This window comes from Microcaecilia unicolor, chromosome 8 (assembly GCF_901765095.1).
Source record: "Microcaecilia unicolor chromosome 8, aMicUni1.1, whole genome shotgun sequence".
NCBI classification, from domain to species: domain Eukaryota; kingdom Metazoa; phylum Chordata; class Amphibia; order Gymnophiona; family Siphonopidae; genus Microcaecilia; species Microcaecilia unicolor.
The window spans coordinates 86,178,095-86,203,030 of record NC_044038.1 but is presented as its reverse complement, the minus strand read 5'-3'; the positions used below and the strand labels follow the sequence as shown (position 1 = coordinate 86,203,030).

Genomic DNA, 24,936 nt, shown 5'->3' with positions numbered 1-24,936 from the left:
CGCTGGTTCCCTGCTCCCTCTGCCCAGGAACAGGAAGTAACCTGTTCCGGGGCAGAGGGAGCAGGGAACCAGCGGAGCCGACACCCTCCCAGCGGCATGCACCCGGGGCGGACCGCCCCCACCACCCCGCCCTTGCTATGCCACTGTACTACAGGGACCTCCACAGCTGCCAATTTGGTTAGCTTGAAGAATCTAAAATAGCCTTTTATAAATGAAAAGACAGAGCAATGGCCTCTACAATGCAAAAGTACAGGGACCAATTCTAGAGAAGCGGAGTTACAATGACTGACTGACAGACAGGACAGTGTCCACGACGATACATTTTACAGTGAGTGTTAGAAAAGTCCATTTAATGCCATAAGTCTGGTGAAGCAGTAAAAATAAACATATTTTAAAAACCATCTACAGATCCACAGATGCTACCTCCAATCGCCCCAGTAGATTACCCCTTTTTACCAGTTCAACATTCATCAATTCATCAACTGAAGCATTCAGTTCCATTCATTTTCCACAGAGGCCATTCAACCAATTAGCAGCCCATCCTGTTGGTGGCTGCTACTTAATTCAGACAGTTTCTGCCATATTTCTTCATACAATAAGTCTCTTGTTTTCACTTTTGTATTAAATTCACAGATGACAGCGCTCTTCTGTCACTTACTTGCTCCAGGTACCCTCCATGCTCCCATGGCCTTCTGCTGATTCATTAAAGAAGCCTCTTGCTCTTCCTTAATCATTAGCAGGATTTCAGGGTGCACATTTGCTGGATATCCTATTATTAAATTTCAAAAGTAAACCAATTATATATATATATATATATTTTTTTTTTGCATGGCAGCAAAGCTGAGGAATTTTTTTTAAGAGGCGTCATTACACAGACTATATCACAAGAAGGTCCCCATGAACTCACAGCACAGACAAAGACAGAGCAAATCTATAGCACAGAAATAAATCAGCAATATAGGAATCTCAGTAAAGTGTGCACAATGAGGTAATTAATTATTATTATTATTAAAATGTGTACATACCACGTACTTGTTAATATGTTAAAAACAAATAATTGAAGCAGTTTACAGATCCAAAACAAAATATAAACCTACCCGCATTCCCTCCCTAACCTCAAACAATAAAAACAAAATTAAAATGGAGATATCATCAACAGCAACAATGTTAATACTCCATCACAGTCATCTTCTGGAGAGCTGCATTTTTCAGGTGAAAGAAAGCTCTACACTGATGGACCATGTCCATTAGCAGGGGCTAGATTCAAGCGCAATGTAATGAAGAACTTCTATTTCTCAGAAAGGGTAGTGGAAGCCTGCGGCAGTTGCCTAGTGGAGAAACAATGGTACTGGAATTCAAGCAGAGGTGTTGCACAGCAGGGGATCAGAGGTAAACACCAAAGCTTAGGAAGGGTCTGTGGTAGTGCAGTAGGAGGAAGAGCTGCTAGAAACGAGATAGGTGTAATGGTCTTTCTCAGAGGATATCGTAATGGATAGAAAAATAGGAAGGGGGCTGGTCAGGTGGCTTGAAGTGTGCCTGGTAGGCGTCTATTCTGCAACAGAAAGTAGACGTCTACTTTCCATTACAGAATACTAGCATAAACAGCTTAGATACCTATAAATTTAGGCAAGAGCTGGCGTAAGTACACACATCTAAGTGTCAGAGATACACACATAACTTATAGTATTCCAAAAGTTATATGTGTGAGAGTCCCACCCATGATCCCATCTCCGCCTATGTACATGCCCATCTGCAAAATACGTATTATGTAAGATACGCAAATATTTACAGAATAGCACAAGTGCAAATTTGGCATATTTACGCATATGTGCACATGTAAATGAGTATGTGTCATTATTCTGAACAGTTACATGTGCAATCGACACTTTTCAGAATTACCCCCTCCCCCCCCTTAGTGCTGTGCACTGCCAAATGGGGATCAAACCAGGGAACTACCAAGTTGGCTGGGGATGCTATGGAGGCAGATTTCACAGCCCCTGGGGTGGAGGGTGTTATGGTTATCATTAATGGTGACATAAGATCATAAGAACCACCTGACAGCTGGGTCTGGAACCCATAATGCAAAGCTCCAGCCCTCAGAACTGTTGCTACAATAACCAAACTAAGAAAGGTAAGAGAATGGGTCTGTAAAAACATGGGTTTGATCCCCAGGAAGGTTTATGGTGCCAAACTCCAAGCACTGGTTCCAACTGAGCTGGAAGAACAAAGGAGAAAGTGACAGTTACCAGGCCTATAAAATGCACTGGAAACTAAGTGATCTAGGTTTAAATTTTCTTTCTGCCATCGGCACTTCTGGCCTTAGGCGAGTCACTTTCTTTCTGACTGCCTTAGGTATATGGACTATAAGCTCACTAGGAAAGGGACTAGTTGAACATGTATTTAGGGGTCCTTTTACTAAGCTGCCTAATGCAGGATGTGCTAAAGCGTTCTGTGTTAATTTTGGTGTGCACATGCTAAGTGCACAGTAATTTTTTGTGAGGGGTTGTGTCGGGGCAGAGAATGGGTGTTCCTATGCTAACCAATTATTGCATCTACATTACTGCATGCTAACTGGTTAACGCACAGTTTCCCTAGAAGCCCTTACCATCTCCTATATAGCTGGTAGTAAATACTCCCATGGTAATTTTTTTTTTTTAGAAGTCTTTATTAAGAACCAGGTGTCAAAGTAACAGGAAACAACAAAAATGAAAGGTTGCACAACAATAATGAATACAAAGCGTAGTTACAAACTTAATGGCATCCCACCAGTACAAGTCACCCAACTTCAAAGAGAAAAAATAGCTCAACACGTACTTCTAAACACTTCTTGGTTTACCACACCTAAAAGCATTTTGTTTGTATACTCCCACCCACACACACTCCTCTCTCTCCCCCAAAATAAAGATCCAGGTACGACAAAGACCAGAAACTAGAAAGCCAAGAGGAGCAATGGTGCAAAAAAGGCTCTCAAATTGCCTCCCATTTAGCAAGAGAGTGGCGACAACTTGCCAAAAGATGATCCAGTCATAAAAATACCATAGGAATGCACCCACTTCACCAGGGAAGGGACAGAGGGCTGTTTCCAGTGAGCTACCAAATACACATGGGCAGCACACATAGCATGGCGTACGAAGAGGGCCTGAGAGCAGGTAAGATCTGGTGGTTTCCTAGGGAACAAAAAGTGAGCTTGTGACCACTGAATGGGTCAATTCAACCAGCCCTGTAATCGATGTTGCACCGCTCTTCAATAATCCCATGCCCCGACATGGTTGACCCATAGTATCAAGTTCACCACAACCCCTCCAACACAGAGAAGACTTAGGGAACATATGGTGAAGTCAAATAGGGGTGAGATACCAACAGTACATCACTTTTAACTGCATTTTCTTTGAAAGGTGTAGAAACAGAAACGCTCGAGTCTTTTCCATGGTATTCCAGTGATCATCCTCAAAAGTAATCCCCAAAACATAAGGGCAGAGACTAAGTCTTTGGTGTTTGTAAAGACAACTGATCGAGCCCAGTGTACCCCTAGGGCCTAGAGTCTTCACAGAGGACCTCCAAGGAGGACTCCTCGCACACCACTCGGCTACGAATGGAAGCCGCAGACAAAAATGACATAGTTGAATGTATGCATAAGTCTCCTGTGGCAACACCGGATAGTCAGCTTTCAAGAGATTCAAAAGAAACCAAGGCATCATTGTCAAACAGCTGACCCCAGGACACCAAGCCAAAAGAGGCCCAGCGAGTAAAGAAACCTGAGACAAAGCCCGGGGGGAAAACTGATTAAAAGCTATAGGCTTGAAGCGCAAAAGGACCAAATCAGGTCAAGTAAAAAGGCCATCCCAATTTTTAAAAAGTCATAACAACGGAAGGACAAAGATTTCCCGGTAAACAACGATGCTTACGAGGGAGCCACATAAGAGAGCATGTCATTTTTTTTTTTTTTTTTAATGGCTGCACACTAATGGAAATGGGACTTGATATACCGTCTTTCTGAGGTTTTTGCAACTACATTCAAAGCAGTTTACATATATTCAGGTACTTTTTTGTACCAGGGACAATGGAGGGTTAAGTGACTTGCCCAGAGTCACAAGGAGCTGCAGTGGGAATTGAACTCAGTTCCCCAGGATCAAAGTCCACTGCACTAACCACTAGGCTACTCCTCCACTCTAATGCTAACATTAGATTAGATTATTTATAACCTGTTTTTATCCAAATCAAGATACAAAAACATCAACAAATCTACCACTTAAACATACACTACCAAATAAACTATAAATATATATTTTTTTAAATTAGGCGTGCATCTAGTCCATCCAAAGAAGCACAATGTGTTGCAAAGGCACTCTGCGAAAGCTAACACCTCAATAACTTCTTTAAGAAAGTGACATTTTGTGTTTGACGTTAACACCAGTGGTAACTGATTCTATTCACAAGGTTCGGTTAGTGAAAAACCCCTTCGCCGAGTTGCTTCTAGCCTTGATTGTCGAAAGGCTGGCACCACCAATATACAGACATCCGCCGTGTGTAATGTCTATGTAGGAACATAAGATGGTAAAGCATGAAGTACACAAATGGAAGAGGCATGATAAAGTCCCAAATGTACCAATATAAGTAATTTATACTTGACACGGTAGGCTACAGGGAGCCGCCCAAGTCCGGCAAGATGTGGCGTGATATGATCAAACTTACTAACACCCAACTACAGCGGTACTGTGGAATTCTGCAGAACCTGTAAAGCCTGCATACAGAAATCAAAGAGTCCTAAATAAAAAAATTTTCAATAGTCAATTCCAATAAGCACCATAGATTGTAACATTTAAAATCTGAAAATGACAAAAACTGTTTCAATTTGCTCAATAACTGCAGCTTAAAATATGAATTTCTAATCACATTCAGTAGTCGAGGTTGAAAAGACAACTGTAAATCAAACCAAACGCCAAGGTTGCATACCTGATTAACATTCTTTACAGGGGTTCCAAGTAGCAAAATTTCTGAAGGTATATCTGAAATGGAATCTTTAGTTACCAATAGAAGTTCAGTCTTAGAAACATTCAATAATAATTTATTCTCTTTCATCCAATCTAAGATGCCCTCAAAAATAACCTGCAACTGTGCAATCATATTTGAGACTGACAAATCCACTGGGAGCATAAATTGGACATTCAACCGCATAAATACAATAAGAAACTCCAAAACAGCACAGCAATTTACACAATGGAATCAAATACAAGTTGAAAAGAACAGCCGACAGCTGTGGGACTCTGGTTTGCAACAACCTAGTCCTAGAAATCTGAAAGCCTACACAAATGTTTTGCCTTCTGCCTGACAAAAACGAGCTGAACTATTTCAGTACTGTTCCCGCAAGGCCACAAGTATGTAAATGGTGAAGCAAAATCTGATGGTCTAGTATGTCACACACTGCAGAAATATCAAGGTAGGCTATGAATAGCCAATGTGATATTCTAACCCACGATGCACTTTATCCAAGGTAGCAAGTACCAAGGACTCTGTGATATGAGCCTTGTGGAAACCATATTGAAAATGGTCCAAAAGCTCCATACATGAGAAATAATCATCCAACCGACAATGTACAGACCTCTTAATTATCTTTGCTAAGATTGGCAAAGCAGATATAGGACAATAACTACCTAACACTTTGGGACTCAAGTTAGCATCATTCTAAATGGGACACAAAGTCATATATTGAAAAAACAGAAAACAGACCTTTTTCATGGCTGCGGTAAAAATGGTCTTAGTGTGCCAGAAAGACCCACATAAGGGCATGCTAAAGCCATTTCTTACCACAGCTTAATAAAAGGACCCTTGGTTTGTTGTAAAGCACCCTGCTTTAGGGTGCTGTATAAATTCTAAATATCTCTAGAAACAGGAGCCGATCACCAACACAAAAGAGTGTAAAAGTTTAAACTACAGAAATTAGTGTTACTTGACAAAAATACCCTAGGAACTGGGAGGACAATTGTGTTTGGATATTGTTCACAATGGGTATTCAGCCAGTAACGTTTCTAATGGCTGAATGGTGGTGAAGGCAAGTGATGTCATCTGCCAATCAGTGTAGTAAGGCAGGAGTTCCTCTTTATAAATGGCGGCAGAGTAGCCCTCTGCTTTTTGATTAACATGCTGCAGAACGCTTGATCTGAGTTCTTGGCAAGTAGTACCTTATTATGGTTCGTTTGATAATGGTTTAAACTTCTTTTGGGAAATAAACTAATATGTTTTGATGTTTTGTTGCAGTGGTAATGCTAGTCTTTTTGCTAGAGTTATATCAAAAGCTGCCTTGCTGTTGCACTGGTGTGTAATTCCTCAGAGGTAGATTAAGAAGTTTTTGTGTGAATCATCACATCAGACTAGAATTCATTTCGTTTATGAAGAGATCAATAGTTTGAATGTGATTGTTTCAAATGAAGATTTTATTCTACTGGATTCAAAAGATATTTTTTAAGGATAGAAATTAGGTTATATTTATTTATTCTGAATACATATGTATAAGCTAGCTTTCTTAATCATTGAATACAGTGGGGGAAATAAGTATTTGATCCCTTGCTGATTTTGTAAGTTTGCCCACTGACAAAGACATGAGCAGCCCATAATTGAAGGGTAGGTTATTGGTAACAGTGAGAGATAGCACATCACAAATTAAATCCGGAAAATCACATTGTGGAAAGTATATGAATTTATTTGCATTCTGCAGAGGGAAATAAGTATTTAATCCCTCTGGCAAACAAGACCTAATACTTGGTGGCAAAACCCTTGTTGGCAAGCACAGCGGTCAGACGTCTTCTGTAGTTGATGATGAGGTTTGCACACATGTCAGGAGGAATTTTGGTCCACTCCTCTTTGCAGATCATCTCTAAATCATTAAGAGTTCTGGGCTGTCGCTTGGCAACTCGCAGCTTCAGCTCCCTCCATAAGTTTTCAATGGGATTAAGGTCTGGTGACTGGCTAGGCCACTCCATGACCCTAATGTGCTTCTTCCTGAGCCACTCCTTTGTTGCCTTGGCTGTATGTTTTGGGTCATTGTCGTGCTGGAAGACCCAGCCACGACCCATTTTTAAGGCCCTGGCGGAGGGAAGGAGGTTGTCACTCAGAATTGTACGGTACATGGCCCCATCCATTCTCCCATTGATGCGGTGAAGTAGTCCTGTGCCCTTAGCAGAGAAACACCCCCAAAACATAACATTTCCACCTCCATGCTTGACAGTGGGGACGGTGTTCTTTGGGTCATAGGCAGCATTTCTCTTCCTCCAAACACGGCGAGTTGAGTTCATGCCAAAGAGCTCAATTTTTGTCTCATCTGACCACAGCACCTTCTCCCAATCACTCTCGGCATCATCCAGGTGTTCACTGGCAAACTTCAGACGGGCCGTCACATGTGCCTTCCGGAGCAGGGGGACCTTGCGGGCACTGCAGGATTGCAATCCGTTATGTCGTAATGTGTTACCAATGGTTTTCGTGGTGACAGTGGTCCCAGCTGCCTTGAGATCATTGACAAGTTCCCCCCTTGTAGTTGTAGGCTGATTTCTAACCTTCCTCATGATCAAGGATACCCCACGAGGTGAGATTTTGCGTGGAGCCCCAGATCTTTGTCGATTGACAGTCATTTTGTACTTCTTCCATTTTCTTACTATGGCACCAACAGTTGTCTCCTTCTCACCCAGCGTCTTACTGATGGTTTTGTAGCCCATTCCAGCCTTGTGCAGGTGTATGATCTTGTCCCTGACATCCTTAGACAGCTCCTTGCTCTTGGCCATTTTGTAGAGGTTAGAGTCTGACTGATTCACTGAGTCTGTGGACAGGTGTCTTTCATACAGGTGACCATTGCCGACAGCTGTCTGTCATGCAGGTAACGAGTTGATTTGGAGCATCTACCTGGTCTGTAGGGGCCAGATCTCTTACTGGTTGGTGGGGGATCAAATACTTATTTCCCTCTGCAGAATGCAAATAAATTCATATACTTTCCACAATGTGATTTTCCGGATTTAATTTGTGATGTGCTATCTCTCACTGTTACCAATAACCTACCCTTCAATTATGGGCTGCTCATGTCTTTGTCAGTGGGCAAACTTACAAAATCAGCAAGGGATCAAATACTTATTTCCCCCACTGTATATACATATGGTAAAGGTAATATTTTTTATTTTAAGTCTACAGTATATCAGATGCTGATCATTTCTAAAGAGGGTTTTCCTTATGAAATATACTAAGGCTTTTCACTGGTTTCATTTAATAGACATGTTATTGGATTAGTCACAGGAAAAAAAAAGAGGCAATTATCAACTGCAAAACGAATGTAGCGAACAAAATGAGCAATGTGGCAGCAAAAAAAAAATGCTCAAATGAGAGCCAATAAAAAGGTGGTTCCAAGTGTGTGTATGTATATCGAAAGAGAAAGAGAGAGAGAGAGACACTTCAAAATCAATTGTAAAAAAAAAGCCCAACCTGTTTCAGCATTAGGGGTGAATATTACATTCATAGTGAGTTGGATAACATATCTGCCTGTAAATAAAATAAACAAAATTGGGCGGCGGGAATGTGAACTTGTTCTTCATGCCGTTTTTACATTTTCTTAAACTAATACCTATTGGTAAATGGAAAGGGAAACCACAGGTCTTTCCCTTGGAGACCTCTGTATCTGCTTCCCTTGGATCACTGGATTCTTTTTTTCATCGTAGAGAACCTCAAAGTTTGAGCTCTGGAGTGCAGGCGCTGGGACCAGAACCAGAGACAGGAGGACAGTTTTCCTCCCTTGGATACTACTCTCAGCCCACAGCAGCAAACGCTCCTAGTCAGCAACAAACTTCCTTCCCTATGACCAGGCAGGATGAACAGACGCTTACTGAAGCTATAAGCGACCTGCAGGTGCAGGCTTAAGGAGTTGAAACCAGAACGGATTTTCCCAGAACGAAGCTCAGCATTTGTCAGTGAGAGAAAGATGCCATTGAAGAGACCGTTTCCATCGTTGGGGCTGCTGAGCTAAAGGCACTTGTCAGAAAAGGAGAGCACATTCCTTCAGCTCAGATATTTTAATTTACTCTATCATGGCCAGAACATTTTACCTTGCAATCCATCTGGTAAGCCATATCTGAATTGGGGAAAGTTTTGATCCCTCAAGTTAATTTACTGGCACAGAAGGTACAGGATCAAGAGGAGAAGTTGGCATTTTGCATTCCAGAGGCAAAAGATTTGAAGAAATCAAAGCAGGAACTTAAAGATGAAAAATTAAAAATACAGGCATGTGATGCCTCTATAATAAAAGATAATATGATTATGAGAGCTAAAATTGAGGCTCTGGAAAATGAAGCTAGATCTTCAAATCTCAGGTTAATTACTTTTATTAATTATTTTATTTTCATATTTATACTCTGCTTTAATCCAAAGTGGGTTACAAAACAACATATAAAATCATTTAAAACAAAACATTTCTGTAAATGTCTTACATCATACTACAATCCCAAAGAGAACAGCCTATTATAAATCTGAGATCATCAAATATTTCTTTAATTGTTGTCTATTGGAACAAAGTCTTAAATGTCCTGGCAAGTGATTCCATCAAACTTGCCCCTGTAACAGAAAAGGCTTGATTACATGTTTCAGCCAAACGACTAACAGGAACACAAAATTGCTTAGCAAATTCTGGGGCCCTTTTACTAAGCAGTGGTAAGCCCACCACGGGCTTACCGTGCACCAATTTGGAGTTACAACCAGCCTAACAAGGGCGCTAGCGGTAGTTCCACCCCCAGCGCACGGCATTTCCGGCACTAGTGGAAATATTAAAAAAAGTATTCTTGCAGGTGGTTACCTGGCAGAATCCACCATGGATCTAAATAAAATAGAAGAACATGGATCTGAAAAGGAGCAAACAGGGGAAAGATTTAACACAGTCAGAAATTTCATCAGCACTGTCTGGGATTCTGACCATAATTCAGACACACCCAATTTAACCTCTTCTCTTACGACCCTACAAGAATGAACCTCATCTGAATATAACTTTTTATACAACCAGTCACCATGAATTTAAAGAGACAAACTCTGATCAAACTTATTACCATTAATCAAAAAGTATACAGTTTGAAATAATTCCTTTGGCCAATTTAAATCGCCTCTTGATAGTATGAATTTCTAGTTTGCTCATAGGAGGGTCCTTTTACTAAGGTGTGCTGAAAAATGGCCTGTGCTGTTGTAGGTGTGATTATTGGACGTGCGCAGGTCCATTTTTCAGCGCGCCTGCAAAAAATGGACGTGCAGCTAAATAAATATTGGCGCACATCCATTTTGAGCCTGAGACCTTACCGCCACCCATTGACTTAGCAGTAAGGTCTTATGCGTTAACTGGGCAGTAATCGTGTGCGCACGTACATTATCGATTACCACCCAGTTAGCGCGACGTGGTAGAAAATAAACAATATTTTCTGCTGCGCGTATGGGACGCGCATACAAAATGGAATTATCACCCGGGTCTCTCGGTAGTTCCAAATTGACGCATGTTGGATGCTCATAGGCGCCTATGCGTCTTAGTAAAAGGGCCCCAGAAAATTTTCTATTCCAATAATTTCAACAAATATATTCATGATCATCAATATCTCTGGTTTTTCTCCATACTCATTTGGCTGCTCTCCCTCCTCTACGCACCTCTTTCAAAACAGCAGTATACTAACGATCTTTCTCATTACTTTCTTTATATATTACTAGCCAATAAGCCCGTTAAAACGGGCGAGTTTTTAAAATTTCACCTCCATGTCCAGCAAACCTCCTCTGTCCCCTGCCCTCCCCTCCCCCGATCCAGCAACCCTGCTCTCTCCTCTGCCCTCTCTCCCATGTCCAGTAGCCCTCCTGTATTCCCTTGCCCTCCCCCTGTGCACCAACCATCCTCTCTCTCCTGTCCTTCCCCCATATCCAGCAACCCTCCTCTTTCCCTTGGCCTCCCCCCCCCCCACCCGTCCAGGAACCCTGCTCTGTCCCCTGCCCTTCCCCCATGTCCAGCAACCCTCCTCTGTCCTCTGCCCTCCCCCAATATCCAGGCACCCTCCTCTCTGCCCTGCCCTCCCCTTCCCGTCATTGATTCATTAAATAAAGTTTTGAAATAAAGTTAAAAAGCATTTAATATTTGATTTTTACAGTACACTTTTATATACAATGTTTTTTGTGTAAACAGAATTTGATCCTTGGAGAGCGTGAGAGTGAGCTGTCACAGTGGTGGTGCTCAGTGCCTCCTTATAGCCATTTTTTAAAGTGGCAAATCAGGGTTTGTTTTTTATTTGCCTTCCCCCCACCCCTTCTTATAACATTGTGTGTGTGTGTGTCTGTGTGTGAGAGTGCGTGAGAGAGGAAGTGTGTTTCTGTGGAAAATTGACAGTGAGTGTGAGAGTGTGCAGCTAGTTCTCCCTGTCAGAGTGGAGTGTTAGTTGCTCCTTTGTTTGTTTTTTTTAAAGTAGGAAATCAGGGTATGTTTTTCATTTGTCTGCCCCCACCCCTTCTTCTCATATAGTGTGTGTGTGTGTGTGTATGTCTCTCTCTCTCTGTGTGTGTGTGAGTGAGTAAGAGAGAGTGCTAGTAGCTGTTATGACTCCCTGTCTCAGTGGAGGTTCATTGTCTCCTTGTAGTCTGTTGTTGGAGCTGTGTCACAGTGGTGGTTCATTGTGTCCTTGTAGGCAGTTGTTAGAGCTTTTTGAATGTCAGGCTCGTTTTGCAATCGTGTGCCGGTTTTACTCCCCCCACCCCCCCCCCCCCCCCCCCCGTATACATGTTGTTGTTGTTGTTCCACCCCTTCTGCTGACTCACGCTGTTCAGTGAGCCAAAGGGGCGGGACAGTTATGCCTTTGCTTCAGGCAGCAAAGCAGGACGTGTGTGTGTGTGTGAATGCACCTTCTTACCTTTTCCTGTGTGGCCGATAACGTTTTTGGATCTCTTTTTGTTTTCTGCTGCTGTTCTTTGTTTTGCCTCGCCCATGTCGCCGTTCCTGCTGTGTCCTTGCACATCGTGGTTCTCTTCTCTCCTTCCTTAGTTTCTCGTCGCTCAGGTCTCCGCTTTGGCTCTGCCCCAGATTTTAGTGCTTCTGCCCATTGGTTTTCGTTGTTCTTGGCTCCTCCCTGTTGCTCTGCCCACGATCGTTGCGCCTCTGCCCATTGGTTTTCGTCGTTCTTGGCTCCTCCCTGTTGCTCTGCCCACAATCGATGTGCCTCTGCCCACTGGTTTTCGTTGCTCTTGGCTCCTCCCTGTATGTTAGCGCTTCTGCCCATTGCTTATGTTAGTGCAAGTCGCCGCAGTTGCTCCGCCCACAATCACTGTGCCTCTGACCATTGGTTTTAGTTCTCTAATTCGCCGTAGCGGCTCCACCCATTGACGTTGCGCTTCTGTGCATTGGATAACATTGCTGAGCTATTCGTTGGTGCTCCGCCCAGCTTCATATTGGTTTTCGTCGTTGTTTAATCTTAACGCCGCACGAGGGGAGCTTAAACGCATGCGCGGAACGTTCAGGACATGCTCCCTACTGCGCATTTGTGGGTGAGTCGGTCACTTGCAATTTATATGTTTGATATTTTTTTCCGGGGCTACTGAATCTAGAGACTCTGACAATGAATTTACCCATCCATTGACCGTCTCATCCAAACTCATGTCATCAGTAATTGCTAATCTCCGTCTCCAAAAGTTTAAAGTTTATTTTGTACTCAATTTACCACTCATGAGAAAACTATCAGAGAGGTACAATTCCACAATAACACCATTAAAAAAAAAACACAGAAAGAAAAGGAACTAAAATATTATAGAAAAGGAGAGATAGAAGGAACAAAGAGCTGCACTGCTGTAGATCAAATTGCCCCCCCCCCCCCCCCACTACTATCAGGCCCCAGTCAGACGCCTAGGTTACCAAATGCCTTGTGAAACAAGTGAGTTTTAAGTTTAACCTTAAAATCATCCAATTATTGTGTCAAGCGTAGGTTCACTGGGAGAGCATTCCATAGAATGGGGTCTTGCACACTAAACAGTTTCTTCCTAACAGTAAAGGAGCAAATGGTAGCAAAGAAGGAATCTGGAGTAGTCCACCCTGAGAAGAGCGGAGTGTCCATGAGGGATTGTATGGCTGCAAAAAAATGAGAGGAGACGCAGAGGAAAGAGTCTTAAAAACTAGAAGCAGTAATTTATAAGTCACTTGATATGAGACAGGGATCCAGTGTTCATCTCGCAAGTAAGGAGTGATGTGTTCAAAATGGCCTGCTCCTGTAAGTAAACGTAAGGCCGCGTTCTGTCCACTTGCAAGCATTTCAACTGTCACTGAGTAACTCCACATAATAGAGAATTACAGCAATCTAATGTAGAAATCACCAATGAATGCAGAAGTACCCGGAGAGCAGAAACAGTAAATAACCGACGAATTGAATAAAGTTCTCAGTTTGAAGAAACAGCTTTTAACAATTTGAGACATGTATTGGCGAAGGACAAGGAACTGTTCAAAATCACTTCCTGCACCCGCACCTGTTCAGCCACTGGTAAAACGCAACACATTTGCAGAGGTTGAGGTGACGGAGTGACCATGGTTGGGCCAAAGAATAAACAGTGGCATTTTTGTCCGTATTCAGCTTAAGGCCATGAGATGCTATCCAATCATTACATAAGTGCATAAGTATTGCCATACTGGGAAAGGCCAAAGGTCCATCAAGCCCAGCATTCTGTTTCCAACAGTGGCCAATCCAGGTCACAGATACCCGGCAAGATCCCAAAAATGTACAAAACATTTTATACTGCTTATCCCAGAACTAGTGGATTTTCCCCAAGTCCATTTAATAACGGTCTTTGGACTTTTCCTTTAGGAAGCCGTCCAAACCTTTTTTAAACTCCGCTAAGCTAACCGCTGATACAATTTCTGCTTCAGAAGATTAAGAGACTATAAGGTGTATTTTCAAAGCACTTAAACTTAAAAAGTTCCATAGGTTACTAAAAGGCATATTTTCAAAGCACTCAGACTTAAAAAGTTCCATAGGTTACTAAAAGGCATATTTTCAAAGCACTTAGACTTACAAAGTTCCATAGGCTACTATGGAACTTTGTAAGTCTAAGTGCTTTCAAAATGAGCCCCTATGTAACTTTGTAAGTCTAAGTGCTTTGAAAATATGCGTGTGTGTATCTTCTGGGCTACTTTCCAGAGAACATCTGTCCTCTGTGGGGGCAATAAAGCTGGAACCCATAATGATCTCTGATCATGCATGGGTGGAATTACAACTGCAGGCTACGGACGGTACTCCTCAGGGAGGTTCTTGGAGGTTTCCCATCTTCTTGTACAAGGATAGTCGCTTTAAGTCCTTTTTAGGATCTAAATGGCAAGACTATAAGACTAGCAATGTAGAACACAGAGAGGACCCAATTCTCTACTGGGAGGCCGCGAAGGCTATCCTCCGGCGGGGGGGGGGGGGGGGGGGGGGGGGGGGGGAGGTGATATCCTATGATAGTTTTCAGCGGAAAGCCTGGCACCACAAGGTGTTGCAGTTAGAGAGAAGGGTAACCTCTCTGCGTCAGCAATACGGGAGGAGTCACTCCATGGGGGTTAGAAAACAATTACTGGAGGTCCAACAGGCTTTAAATGAATTGTTGCATAGGCGAGCAAAGAAGTCCCAAGCGCATTACAAATATAAACTTTATAGATTTGCAAACAAGAGTGGCAGGCAACTGGCTAAAATGGCCGATAGTTCTGGGCCAGGCAAGATAGTCACATTGCGAGATGCTACGGGGGAGCTTGGTGCACCACGATAACAATATTAATACAGTATTAAAAGAGTTTTTTGGTCATCTTTATGGCCCTCAGACGTCAACGCCTTTGGACGGAGAGGTGTACCTATCGGGCCTGGATCTGCCTATAGTGGCGAACCAGGGTTTGGCAGAGCTTAATGTGCCCATCACAGCGGAGGAGGTGGAGTGGGTGATTAGTCAGGCAAGGCTCCTGGGCCTGATGGGTGGCGTAAAGAGTTTTATAAGCTTTTACACCCTGAAATGGGAATGCTCCTGGCAGATGTGTTCAACGAATCCATATAAGGACAGTTGCCTCGAACCCATACAAGGACAGTTGCCTCGTCATCTTAATAAGGCTCAAATTATTGTCTTCTCTAAGCCTGGTAAGCCACTTGACCATGCAGACTCTTACCGTCCTATACCTTTGTTAAATATGGAAGCTAAATACTTGGCCAAGATTCTGGCCAACTGACTGGCGAGGGTGCTACCATCGCTGATTTTGGAACCCCAGGTAGAGTTCACTTGTGGGAGAGTAGTGGCAAAGAATATGAGGCGTATTTTGACAGCACTGGAAAGGGTGAGGTCGGAGGATATCCCCACTCTACTGATTACTTTTGATGCCGAAAAGGCTTTTGATCGGGTGGAGTGGGGATATCTCTTCGAAGTGTTGAAAGCATATGGCATCAGCGGTTTCTTTGTACAGGCCATTCAAGCTTTGTACACTGATCCTAGGGCGAAAATACTCGCAAATGGAGTTTTTTCAGATTGGTTTCCAATTATAAGGGGAACCAGGCAGGGCTGCCCCTTGTCTTTGCTTTTATTTGTATTATCTTTGGATCCATTACTTAGGGCGATTCAAGATAATGTAGGGATTTGGGGAGTGCGGTTTGGTAAGCAGATGTTCAAGTCAGCAGCATTCGCTGATGATCTCCTTCTGCTGATCTCAGACCCGAAGTTCTCTTTACCTCACTTAATGGAAAGCCTGGAGGAGTATAGCGACTTCTCTGGCTTCAAACTTAACCTAACCAAGTCGGAGGCACTGGCCAGCTCAGAGAAGGTCAGGCAGTCCTGGGGTAATACCTTCCCTTTACAATGGGCTCAGGACTCGTTTCGGTACTTGGGCATACAGCTGCCAATGAATCCGAAGCTTTTATATGACCTTAATATTACTAAACTGCTCAGGGACACTAGACAGCAGCAGCTAGCGCATTGGACAATGCTTCCACTAACTTTTATGGGACGGATACAGCTTTATCGTATGATAATTTTTCCAAAATGGCTGTATGTGTTGCAGTCGCTCCCCATTAGAGTCTTGCATCAGGATTTGGAGTCCTTACGGAAAATGCTGATGAAGTTCTGCTGGGGGGGGGAGCCCAAAATGCAATGGAGATTTTTAGTGGGCACTCAGAATCAAGGAGAGTTGCGTCTCCCAGATTTGGGTAGGTAATCAGGCTTGCCTACTGAAGCATCTACGAGATTGGCTTTTGGATACTAACATAAATACTGATGTGGAACTAGAGCGCGCATACTTTCATCCCTGGCACTTGAATTACTTACTTCATGCTCCCCAGGGAAGACTACCCGTGGGGATTCGAGGAAGTGTATTGCTGCGACCACTATGGTCTCTCTGGCGTTCATTGCTTTCCCTGTGGGGACAGAAGCCTACCAGCAGTGTATTTTTGCCTGGGGGGGGGGGGGGGGGAACGCAGATTTTTCACCAGGTACTGAGAACCAAATTTTGCGAAGATTGGGAGAGAGGGGGGGTGTTATTGCTAGAAGATGTAGTCAGGGAGGATGGGTCCATCCTGTCTTTTCAAGAATCTTTTACCCAAGAGGCACAGGGCCCCGCGGTGGTTCTCGCTTATCTTCAGCTGTTTCATTATTTGAGTGCCTTGCCAGCAGGCAGCCTCAGTAGTTTTCGGGCAACAGCTGTGGGGGCTCCTGGAGGGGGATGCCCTGGGCCAAGTTTCGGTATCATGGTTTTGTAAAGAACTTGGAAAGTGCTCACCCACAAGGAGTCTGCAAGTGGTTGCAGATCGGTGGGGATGGGAAGTGGGTCAGCCAATCGAGGCACAGTCTTGTTAGCCACTCTTAGAGGGGGCTCGCGAATAGTACACAGTGCTGAATTACAAGAATGCCATTTTTGTACAGTACCACAGAGCATATTTTTCTCCTAAACAGGCCTGCCATGCTGGGGTAGTGGATACGGGACAATGTCAGAAATGTGGGTCGACAGATGCCTCTGTTTCACGGTATGTGGCAGTGTAGATACATAAGACCATTTTGGTCGGCAATAGCAGGGTTTCATAGCTTAGTGCTCGGGCGCAGGGTTTCCCTCACATTTGAAAAAGCGATTTTTTGCACTCTGGGCTGTTGGGGTCCTGGGAATCTGGGCGAAGTTGTTTCTAGGTAAGGTCTGGTACTGGAAGAATAAGATACACCAGCATATGATCTGGGAATCACAGGGAGCCCACTTGTCTCCAAAGAGGCAGCAGAGGTTTCTTGCAATTTGGGAGGCCTATTTGAATAAAATCTCACCGGTAGCTCGAAGTCAAATTTTAAATAGATTCTCACTGGACCGTTGAGGGGGGCCGGGGGTAGAAGAGATTAGGGAGAAAATTTGATGACGTGGAAGTATTAATGGTATCGATATGGCACAAGCTTGATGTTACCATGTTGGATCTGTTATGTTTGTTTGCTAGAGCTTGCGTAAGAATGTAATGTCGGATACTGTGAAGTCATCAATAAAAATTGTTTCAAGTTAAAAATGATCAACTAAAGAGGCCTTTAGCCACCCTCTTTTTATGCAGATTTTATGTTCAGAAAGTCTTTGTTTTAAGCTTAGAGTCATTTTTCCAATGTATAACAACTTACATGGACAACAGCATATATAAAAAAAATCTGATGTACAATTAGTGAATTGATGTAATTTTACCTTGCCCTTGTTAACACGATGTAAATGTACCAGTCACAATTAACTGTTTGCAAAACATACATTTGCCACATTTGAAATGTTCAGATTTCTTGTGTGTACGAAAGGCTGATGGAACAAGTTTACTTCTAAGATTCTGCCTTCTGGTGTGCGCTTAAATCAGTCTAAACTTTAAAGTACAAATGTTTTCTTAAAATCTTTTTAATGTCTCCAGCCAAATGTGGAAAAGTACAGAGGGCAGAAGAACTTGTCCTTAGTATTCCTCTGTTTTGTAGTTAACAAAGACAACGGATCATATGTCTGGCTTTTATATATGCACTGGTAATGCAATATCAGGATATCCTTTCTCCCTGAATCTGTGCTTCAAATCTATGTCTTGTGCTTCAAATTCTTCTTATGCATAAAAACTGACTTACAGGTAAGTTTATCTTTCATACTCCTTACGTGGAAACTCTGATAATGCAAATACTTGTTCCTGGTTGTTGGATTGCTGTGGTTTCAGAATAATCTTTTCTTTTCCTAATCAGAATATCCAAATAGGAGATTTCTAGTTCATCACAAACCATTTGAAATTTTAGATAAAAATCACGCTGGTTGAGCCGTTGATAGAAACAATCTAGTTGTTGGTGGTCTCTTTGCCACAGTAAGAGGACATCGTCAATGTATCTCTTCCAAAGAAAAATGTCATCGAAGTCGTTTTCATACAGAAAAGTATCATCAAATTTCACTACATACAAATTGGATAAAAATCTGGAACCACGGAGGTCCCAATATGGCAGTGCCTTTCATTTGTTGAAAAAATGACTATTAAACGTAAAGAAATTCTTTGTTAATGCTAGATTAGTCAATTCTATAAAAAAAACTCTGTTAGGATCCTAGGGGAATTTCTGTTCCCAAGGACAGACCTGACAATGGATAAAACTTCGTCCAGTGGAATATTAGCATAGAGGGATTCTTAATTGCGAGTAACAAGAATCATGTTTGAGGGATTCATATGAATGTGCTTCAGGATGTTAATCACATGTGCAGAGTCTTACATATGATTTCAACTTTAGAATGAGAGGTCAAAGGAAAAAAAAATCTGTAAATTTGGATAGAGGCTCTAAAACTGATCCTATAGCTCATACTAAACAGTCGACTTGGAGAATTCAAAGATTTATGTATTTTTGGCAAACTATAAATAGTAGAGATGACTGAATATTCCACACAAAGAAACTCTCTCTCTAGTTGTTAGAAACCTTACTTCTATTCCTATGGTCATGAGAGATTCAATGTGCTTGTGTAAATCCTTTTTCGAGTTAGTTTCAAGGGGAAGGTAGAAGTTTGTGTTGTTGTCTATTAATTGTCCATGATGACAATGGCACCGCCCTTGTCAGCAGTTTTTATGGATTATATATGTGTACTTTTGTAGGGAGATCAGCTTGGTTTTCTTCTTTTGCAATATTGTAGAATTTCTTTTTCTGTTTTACAGCTTCAATGTCTTTCATCCTAATCCTCTGGTAGATCTGAATGGAATGACTAGGAAAACCCATTTTGATGCACGCTTAGCTACTGAACCATCACATGGTCCAGCAGAAAGTTTTGAAAAATTATGCTGATCTATAGATTCCTGGTCATTTTAAATAGGTCAATCTGAGTCTGAAAGGCATTATGGGGGCCTTTTACAAAGCTGCGCTAGTGTTTTTAGCTCTCAGTAAAAATCAGCTGGTGGTAAATGCTGAGACACCCATAGGAATATAATGGGTGTCAGCACTTACTGCCAGCTGATTTTTACTGCGAGCTAGAAACGCTAGCGCGACTTTGTTAAAAAAAATTGTAATCCCTTATATTTGTAGGTAGAGAAAAAAAAAACAAGCCTTTTTCTAGAACTTTATTCTGAGTTTGGGACAACCATACAGAAGACAGGTTTACCACCAGGTGTTTGATCTGGTGTATGTCAGTCCTCTACCTCTCCTCAGAGATCCTCAACCTCATCTTATTCCATCAGCTGTTGGCTCCATATGTTATTATATTAAAAAATTCCTTGAAATGAATGGAGAGGGGCTAGAGAGTGAAATATATGACAGTGATAAAGAAGTCTCTTTTTCACTCTGAATCCTCTTTCTGCTTTTTTTGGTTCATCCTCAGATCTATCCTGATTGGTTTCTTGTATTTTTGGGATTGTTTAACAATCTGGAGTTTGCTCCTCATCCATGGATATACCAGGCCTCTTTTTTATAATCTGCTTCATCACTCTTAAACTTGTCAAATTTGACCTTTTAACACTTTTTAAAATCTAAAGCTTTGATGTCTTCTATAAATTTACTGTAATCCACCACATAAGTCTCTTGTAAATCTTTATCTTTTAGATCAATCTCTTTCTTGAACCGATCACTTTCTTTTTTGGAAATTTCAATCAGCAAGATGTTAGTCCCCCGCCCAGAGCCCCCCTCACCCAACCTCCTCCCCGATGGACACTCGCTGCAGCCGCACGCTCCCTGTCCCGACGCCCTCCCTCTCATCTCCGAGACCCTTCCCTCTCTTCCAGTTCCAGGCCCCTTCCTCCGATTTTTATTGTAATAGTGTTTTTATTGATGAATGCATAAATGATACAATATCATGCCAATCCTTAAAACTCCAGTAGTAAACATTCCAAACCTGTACTAATACATCTGAACTTCTATCATCAACATTTTTATTATCCCCCCCTCCCTTTCCCTCCCCCCTCCCCCTCCCTTTTCTTTTTGTAATATGTTTATTGACTGTATCCATTGTTGAAGAGAAAATCTGTACAGAATTATTGTCCAGGAAGCTTTACAGGAACCTTTGGACTGCATCAAACAGTAACCAAAACATTGTTCAGCAAGATTCATAATGAAAATAAATATGGAATGCTGTCAACATTCTGTAGTCAGTATATGTAGTTCCTGTGTTTCACTACTTTCCATGTCTCCTCCATCATATGTCAAAGTTGTGATTCATCAACAAGTTAACGCCCACAGGGCAGGAGGAACATATCACGGTTTTAAATGCCATTCTCCTTTTTTTCCATCTCTCAGACTCCCACCCTTCTATATCATACTCTTCCCGTCTACCCTCCCTTCCCCTCCTAACCCACCCTGAGATATCTTCCAGAAATGTATCTCGCTGTGAAATCAAAGGGAATTCAGGACCAGACTTCTACCTCTGGTATGTAGTGTCTGAATATACGGGCCCCAGATGTCCAAAAAGGCCTTCCTCCTCCTCTTCGAACCTCCCACCCCTCGGCGCTCACATAACATTAGTTCATGGAATCTATTCCTCCAGTGCCAGAAATCCGGGAGAGCACTACCCACCCACTGACAAAGCAATAACCTCTTGCCAACCAAACAGGCCCTACGGATCAAATGTCTTCCAGATATGCTCTGCAGTGCAAACACCTCATGTTTATCCAGCAACACACCCATCGGGGAGTCCACTACCCCAGAGCCCAACAGAAAGGACAGATATTGCAGAACCTCCCTCCAGAAATGGTGTACCCGAAAACATTCCCACAAACAGTGAAATAATGACCCAGGTAATCTTCCACATTTTTCACATAGTGGGTCTTCCACCCCTCCCATCCTAAAAATCTGAGCTTTTGTAAGGTATGCTCTATGCAAAATTCGGTATTGGCATTCACGGAAGCCTGCATTGCCAGTCATCTCCGGAATTCTAGAAACTAACATATCAAAATCCAAAGACAGCCCTGGTCTCGCTAAATCTCGGGCCCATCGCATTTGTATTAACTCCCGGTCCTTTAGAAGTGGCAATTTCCCCAAGAGCTTGTACAACTTAGAGACAGAGAGTCGTTCTGTGTCTCCTCCTGTTAAAAACTGTCTTACTCGGTGACAATGTCTGTGTTTCAAAGCCTCTGAGTCTACCGTCTTCACATAGTGTATAATTTGATTATAGGCAAAAATGTTATTCATGTCATAGCCAATACCCAAAGCTCCCAAACTTAATAGCGTCCCTTGCTGGTTTAAAAGATGCTCCAGACGACTAATGCCCAAGCGTCCCCAAGCCTGAAATGTTTTATTGTCCATCCCCGGTTTAAACAATAAATTCCCACAAATGGGTAGCATATCTGATGTGTTTTTCGATATACCCCAAATACCCATCAGGTCTTTCCAAAGAAACCGCAAAGATGTTAGCAACAGGCTATTTCTTAGGTGTTCAGGTATACGAGCCCCAGGTGCCTGTAACAAAAAATAAAAGTGGCAAGGAGCAAAAAATTGAGCCTCTATTCTCCGGGGTGTATAATCTTCACGGTCAAAAAACCAGTCACCAAAGTATCGCAATAAGCATGCCCTATTATATCTTCTCAAGTCTGGCAAACCCAGGCCCCCCTCTTTCCAGTTGCCCATTAACAGAGGTAGTGGTAGTTTAGCTTTTTCCCCCCCCCCCCCAGCAATATCGTCTGAGTAAACGATGTAAGACTTTGAGATCTCTCTGTTTGATAAGGACTGGTAGCATCCGTAGACAGTAAAGCCATCTGGGGAACTCCACCATCCGAAACAGCTGAATGCGCCCATAAAGTGTAAGAGGCAGTGTCACCCAACTTTTCAGTCTGGTCTCTGTACCACTTAGCAATCTATTCACATTCAATCGATAAAGATCCGCTGAGGTCATAGACAACCATATTCCCAGATAGCGAAATGACCCTCGTGCCCACCGAAGTGGGAAAGCCTGCCCCCATTCCTTCTTCTGGTCTTCTGAGGACGCCAATGCCAGAGATTTCATATAATTAAGCTTGAATCCCGCATAATCTCCAAATTCTTGGAATAGCTCCAACAGAGCCGGGAGAGATTGGGATGGTTGTGTCAAGTGCACCAGTAAGTCATCCGCAAAGGCTGACAGAAGAAACCTCGAGGTCCCTATCGGAATTCCCTTGATCTCTGGATGAGTTTGTATCGCCCTAACCAAGGGGTCCAAGGATAAAACGAACAGTAGAGGAGAGAGCGAACATCATTGCCTAGTACCTCTAAAGATATGAAATGAGCGAGAACAGACCCCATTCACTCACACATAAGCCATTGGCTCCTGATATAACACCTGAATCGCATCTAAAAACGATCCTTGAATACCATATTGCTTCAAAGTCTCAAACAAGTAAGGCCAGCTCACTCTGTCAAAGGCTTTCTCTGCATCAAAACTAATTAACAGAGAAGCCAGACTCTTATATTGCACTGTCTCTAAAGAGGCCAAAATTGCACGAAGATTCCGAACCGCTGTCCTCCCCTTCACAAAACCCACTTGGGCCTCTTCCACCAAGTCCGGGAGTACCTGGGCCAACCTGTTCGCCAGTATCTTAGCGTACAACTTGGCGTCCACGTTGAGAAGGGAGATTGGTCTATACGATCCAGGGTCTGCCATATCCTTACCATCTTTCGGGATAACTACAATCTGAGCTCTCTTCATTGTTTCAGGCACAGTCCTCTCCTCTATCATGGAATTAAACAAAGCTAAAAGCGGTCTCTTGATATGTTCATAGAACTGTTTGTAAAACTCCACTCGGTATCCATCTGGACCCGGCGTTTTGTGAGAAGCACTTTGTTGTAACGCCAACATAAGGTCTCCTTCCTCAAGTGGGCTATTTAATCGTTGTATTTGGCGAGGGGACAACTTGGGCAACTGTACCGACTCTAAAAACATATCAGCATTCAGTCCTTCATCTTCCGGCCTAGCGTATAAGGCCTCGTAATACTGGCCAAATCGATCTGCTATACCCTGATCCGTTCTCAACAACTTTCCATTTAAATCTTTCAGTTGTAAAATTTTAGAGGCTCCCCTTCTACTCCGCACCATATTCGCCAGCAACCTCCCTGCCTTATTGCTGTATTGGAATAGCTTGTATTTATAATAAAATTGGGACTTAACCGCCCTCCGATGCAGCAATTCGTTGAGCTCTTGCTGCGTAATGAAAAGCAGTGACTTATTCTCCGCAGTAGCATTCCTACCATACAGTTTTCTATATTTGCGGACCTGTAATTCCAACCTCAAAATCTCCCTGTCTCGAATCCGTCGAGTTCTAGCACAGTAAGAGATTATGTCTCCGCGCAAGACAGCCTTTTCCGCCTCCCAAAAAAGGGTCGGCTGCTGGCTATGAACCCCATTATGGAATTCATAATCTGTTATCCTCTCTGCTAAAAATGTCTGAAATTTTTGATCATTTACTAGGTCTAAGGGATATCTCCAGAGGCGCAGTCCACCCCCCTTCACAGGCCTCCCCCATCTCAGCCAGATCAGAGCATGGTCTGAGACCTCATAGGGACCAATCTCTGCCTGAACCATCTGCGAAAACAGGGGAGTTGAAACAAATAGATAATCTATGCGAGATTGGGATGCATGGGCCCTGGAAAGATGAGTGTAATCTCGGTCCGATGGGTGTAAAACACGCCACACATCCACAAGGTCTAATGCATCACAGAGCAAAGTCAAGGCTCGAGCACCCCCTCCCGAACCCCTGGCACCAGCGCCAGATCTATCCAGCTGGGGGTCAACCACTAAGTTAAAATCACCTCCCAGGATAATATTCCCCCCTTTAAATTTGGACAAGTTGGAGATCAGCCCCTGAAAAAACTTCTTGTCATATACATTTGGGGCATATACATTACAGAGCACTAAAGTATGGCCCTCAATCTCTATCTCTGCCAGAATATAGCGGCCCTCCGAACTCCTCAATGTGGAGGTGATCTTTATCTGCAGTCCTTTTCGAAAAAGAATCAGGACTCCAGCTTTCCTCTCCACCGCTGGGGCTTCCAAGAGAGATCCCACCCACCCTGTCTTAAATTTTAAATGCTCCCCTGAGGACAGATGTGTTTCCTGCAGTAGGGCTATATCCACTTGTTGTCTTTTCAACGCCTGAAGCACCTTTGTCCGCTTTATTGGGGACGACACTCCCCCAATATTCCAAGAAACTATTTTAAGTGATCCCAGTACACCAGAAATCCAATAACATCATGAAAAAGGTTATACATCTAAACAAAAGAAGGGAAACCCTCCCAGCACATAGGGCCTCCCTTTTCAATCCCTTTGAATTTTGTCTCTGAAGCCCAAATTCTGTCAGATACTTCCCTCCCTCTTTAACCTTCCCACCCCCCATCCCTACCCCCCTCCCAGAATCACTCAACCATTCCCTCATGGTTAAAATCACGTGAGCTCCCCCCTCCCCACACCCTCCTCTGATTTAGTATCTAGTATAGTACCTCCTACAATCTTCCCCACCCCCTCCTTATGTAATCCCTAGACCCGTCACTATTGGGGCT

General features: G+C 43.0%; 1 protein-coding gene across 3 annotated transcripts in view; it reads right to left on the bottom strand.

The window, feature by feature from the left end:
• The window catches only part of LOC115476560 (zinc finger protein 211-like), a 112,614-nt gene that overhangs the window by 53,034 nt on the left and 34,644 nt on the right, over window positions 1-24,936 (bottom strand). For all 3 annotated transcript variants that reach the window (XM_030212987.1, XM_030212989.1, XM_030212988.1), the window contains one exon: window positions 659-769. In XM_030212987.1, coding sequence (XP_030068847.1) covers window positions 659-769 — 111 coding nt within the window. The remainder of the gene's footprint in view (window positions 1-658; window positions 770-24,936) is intronic.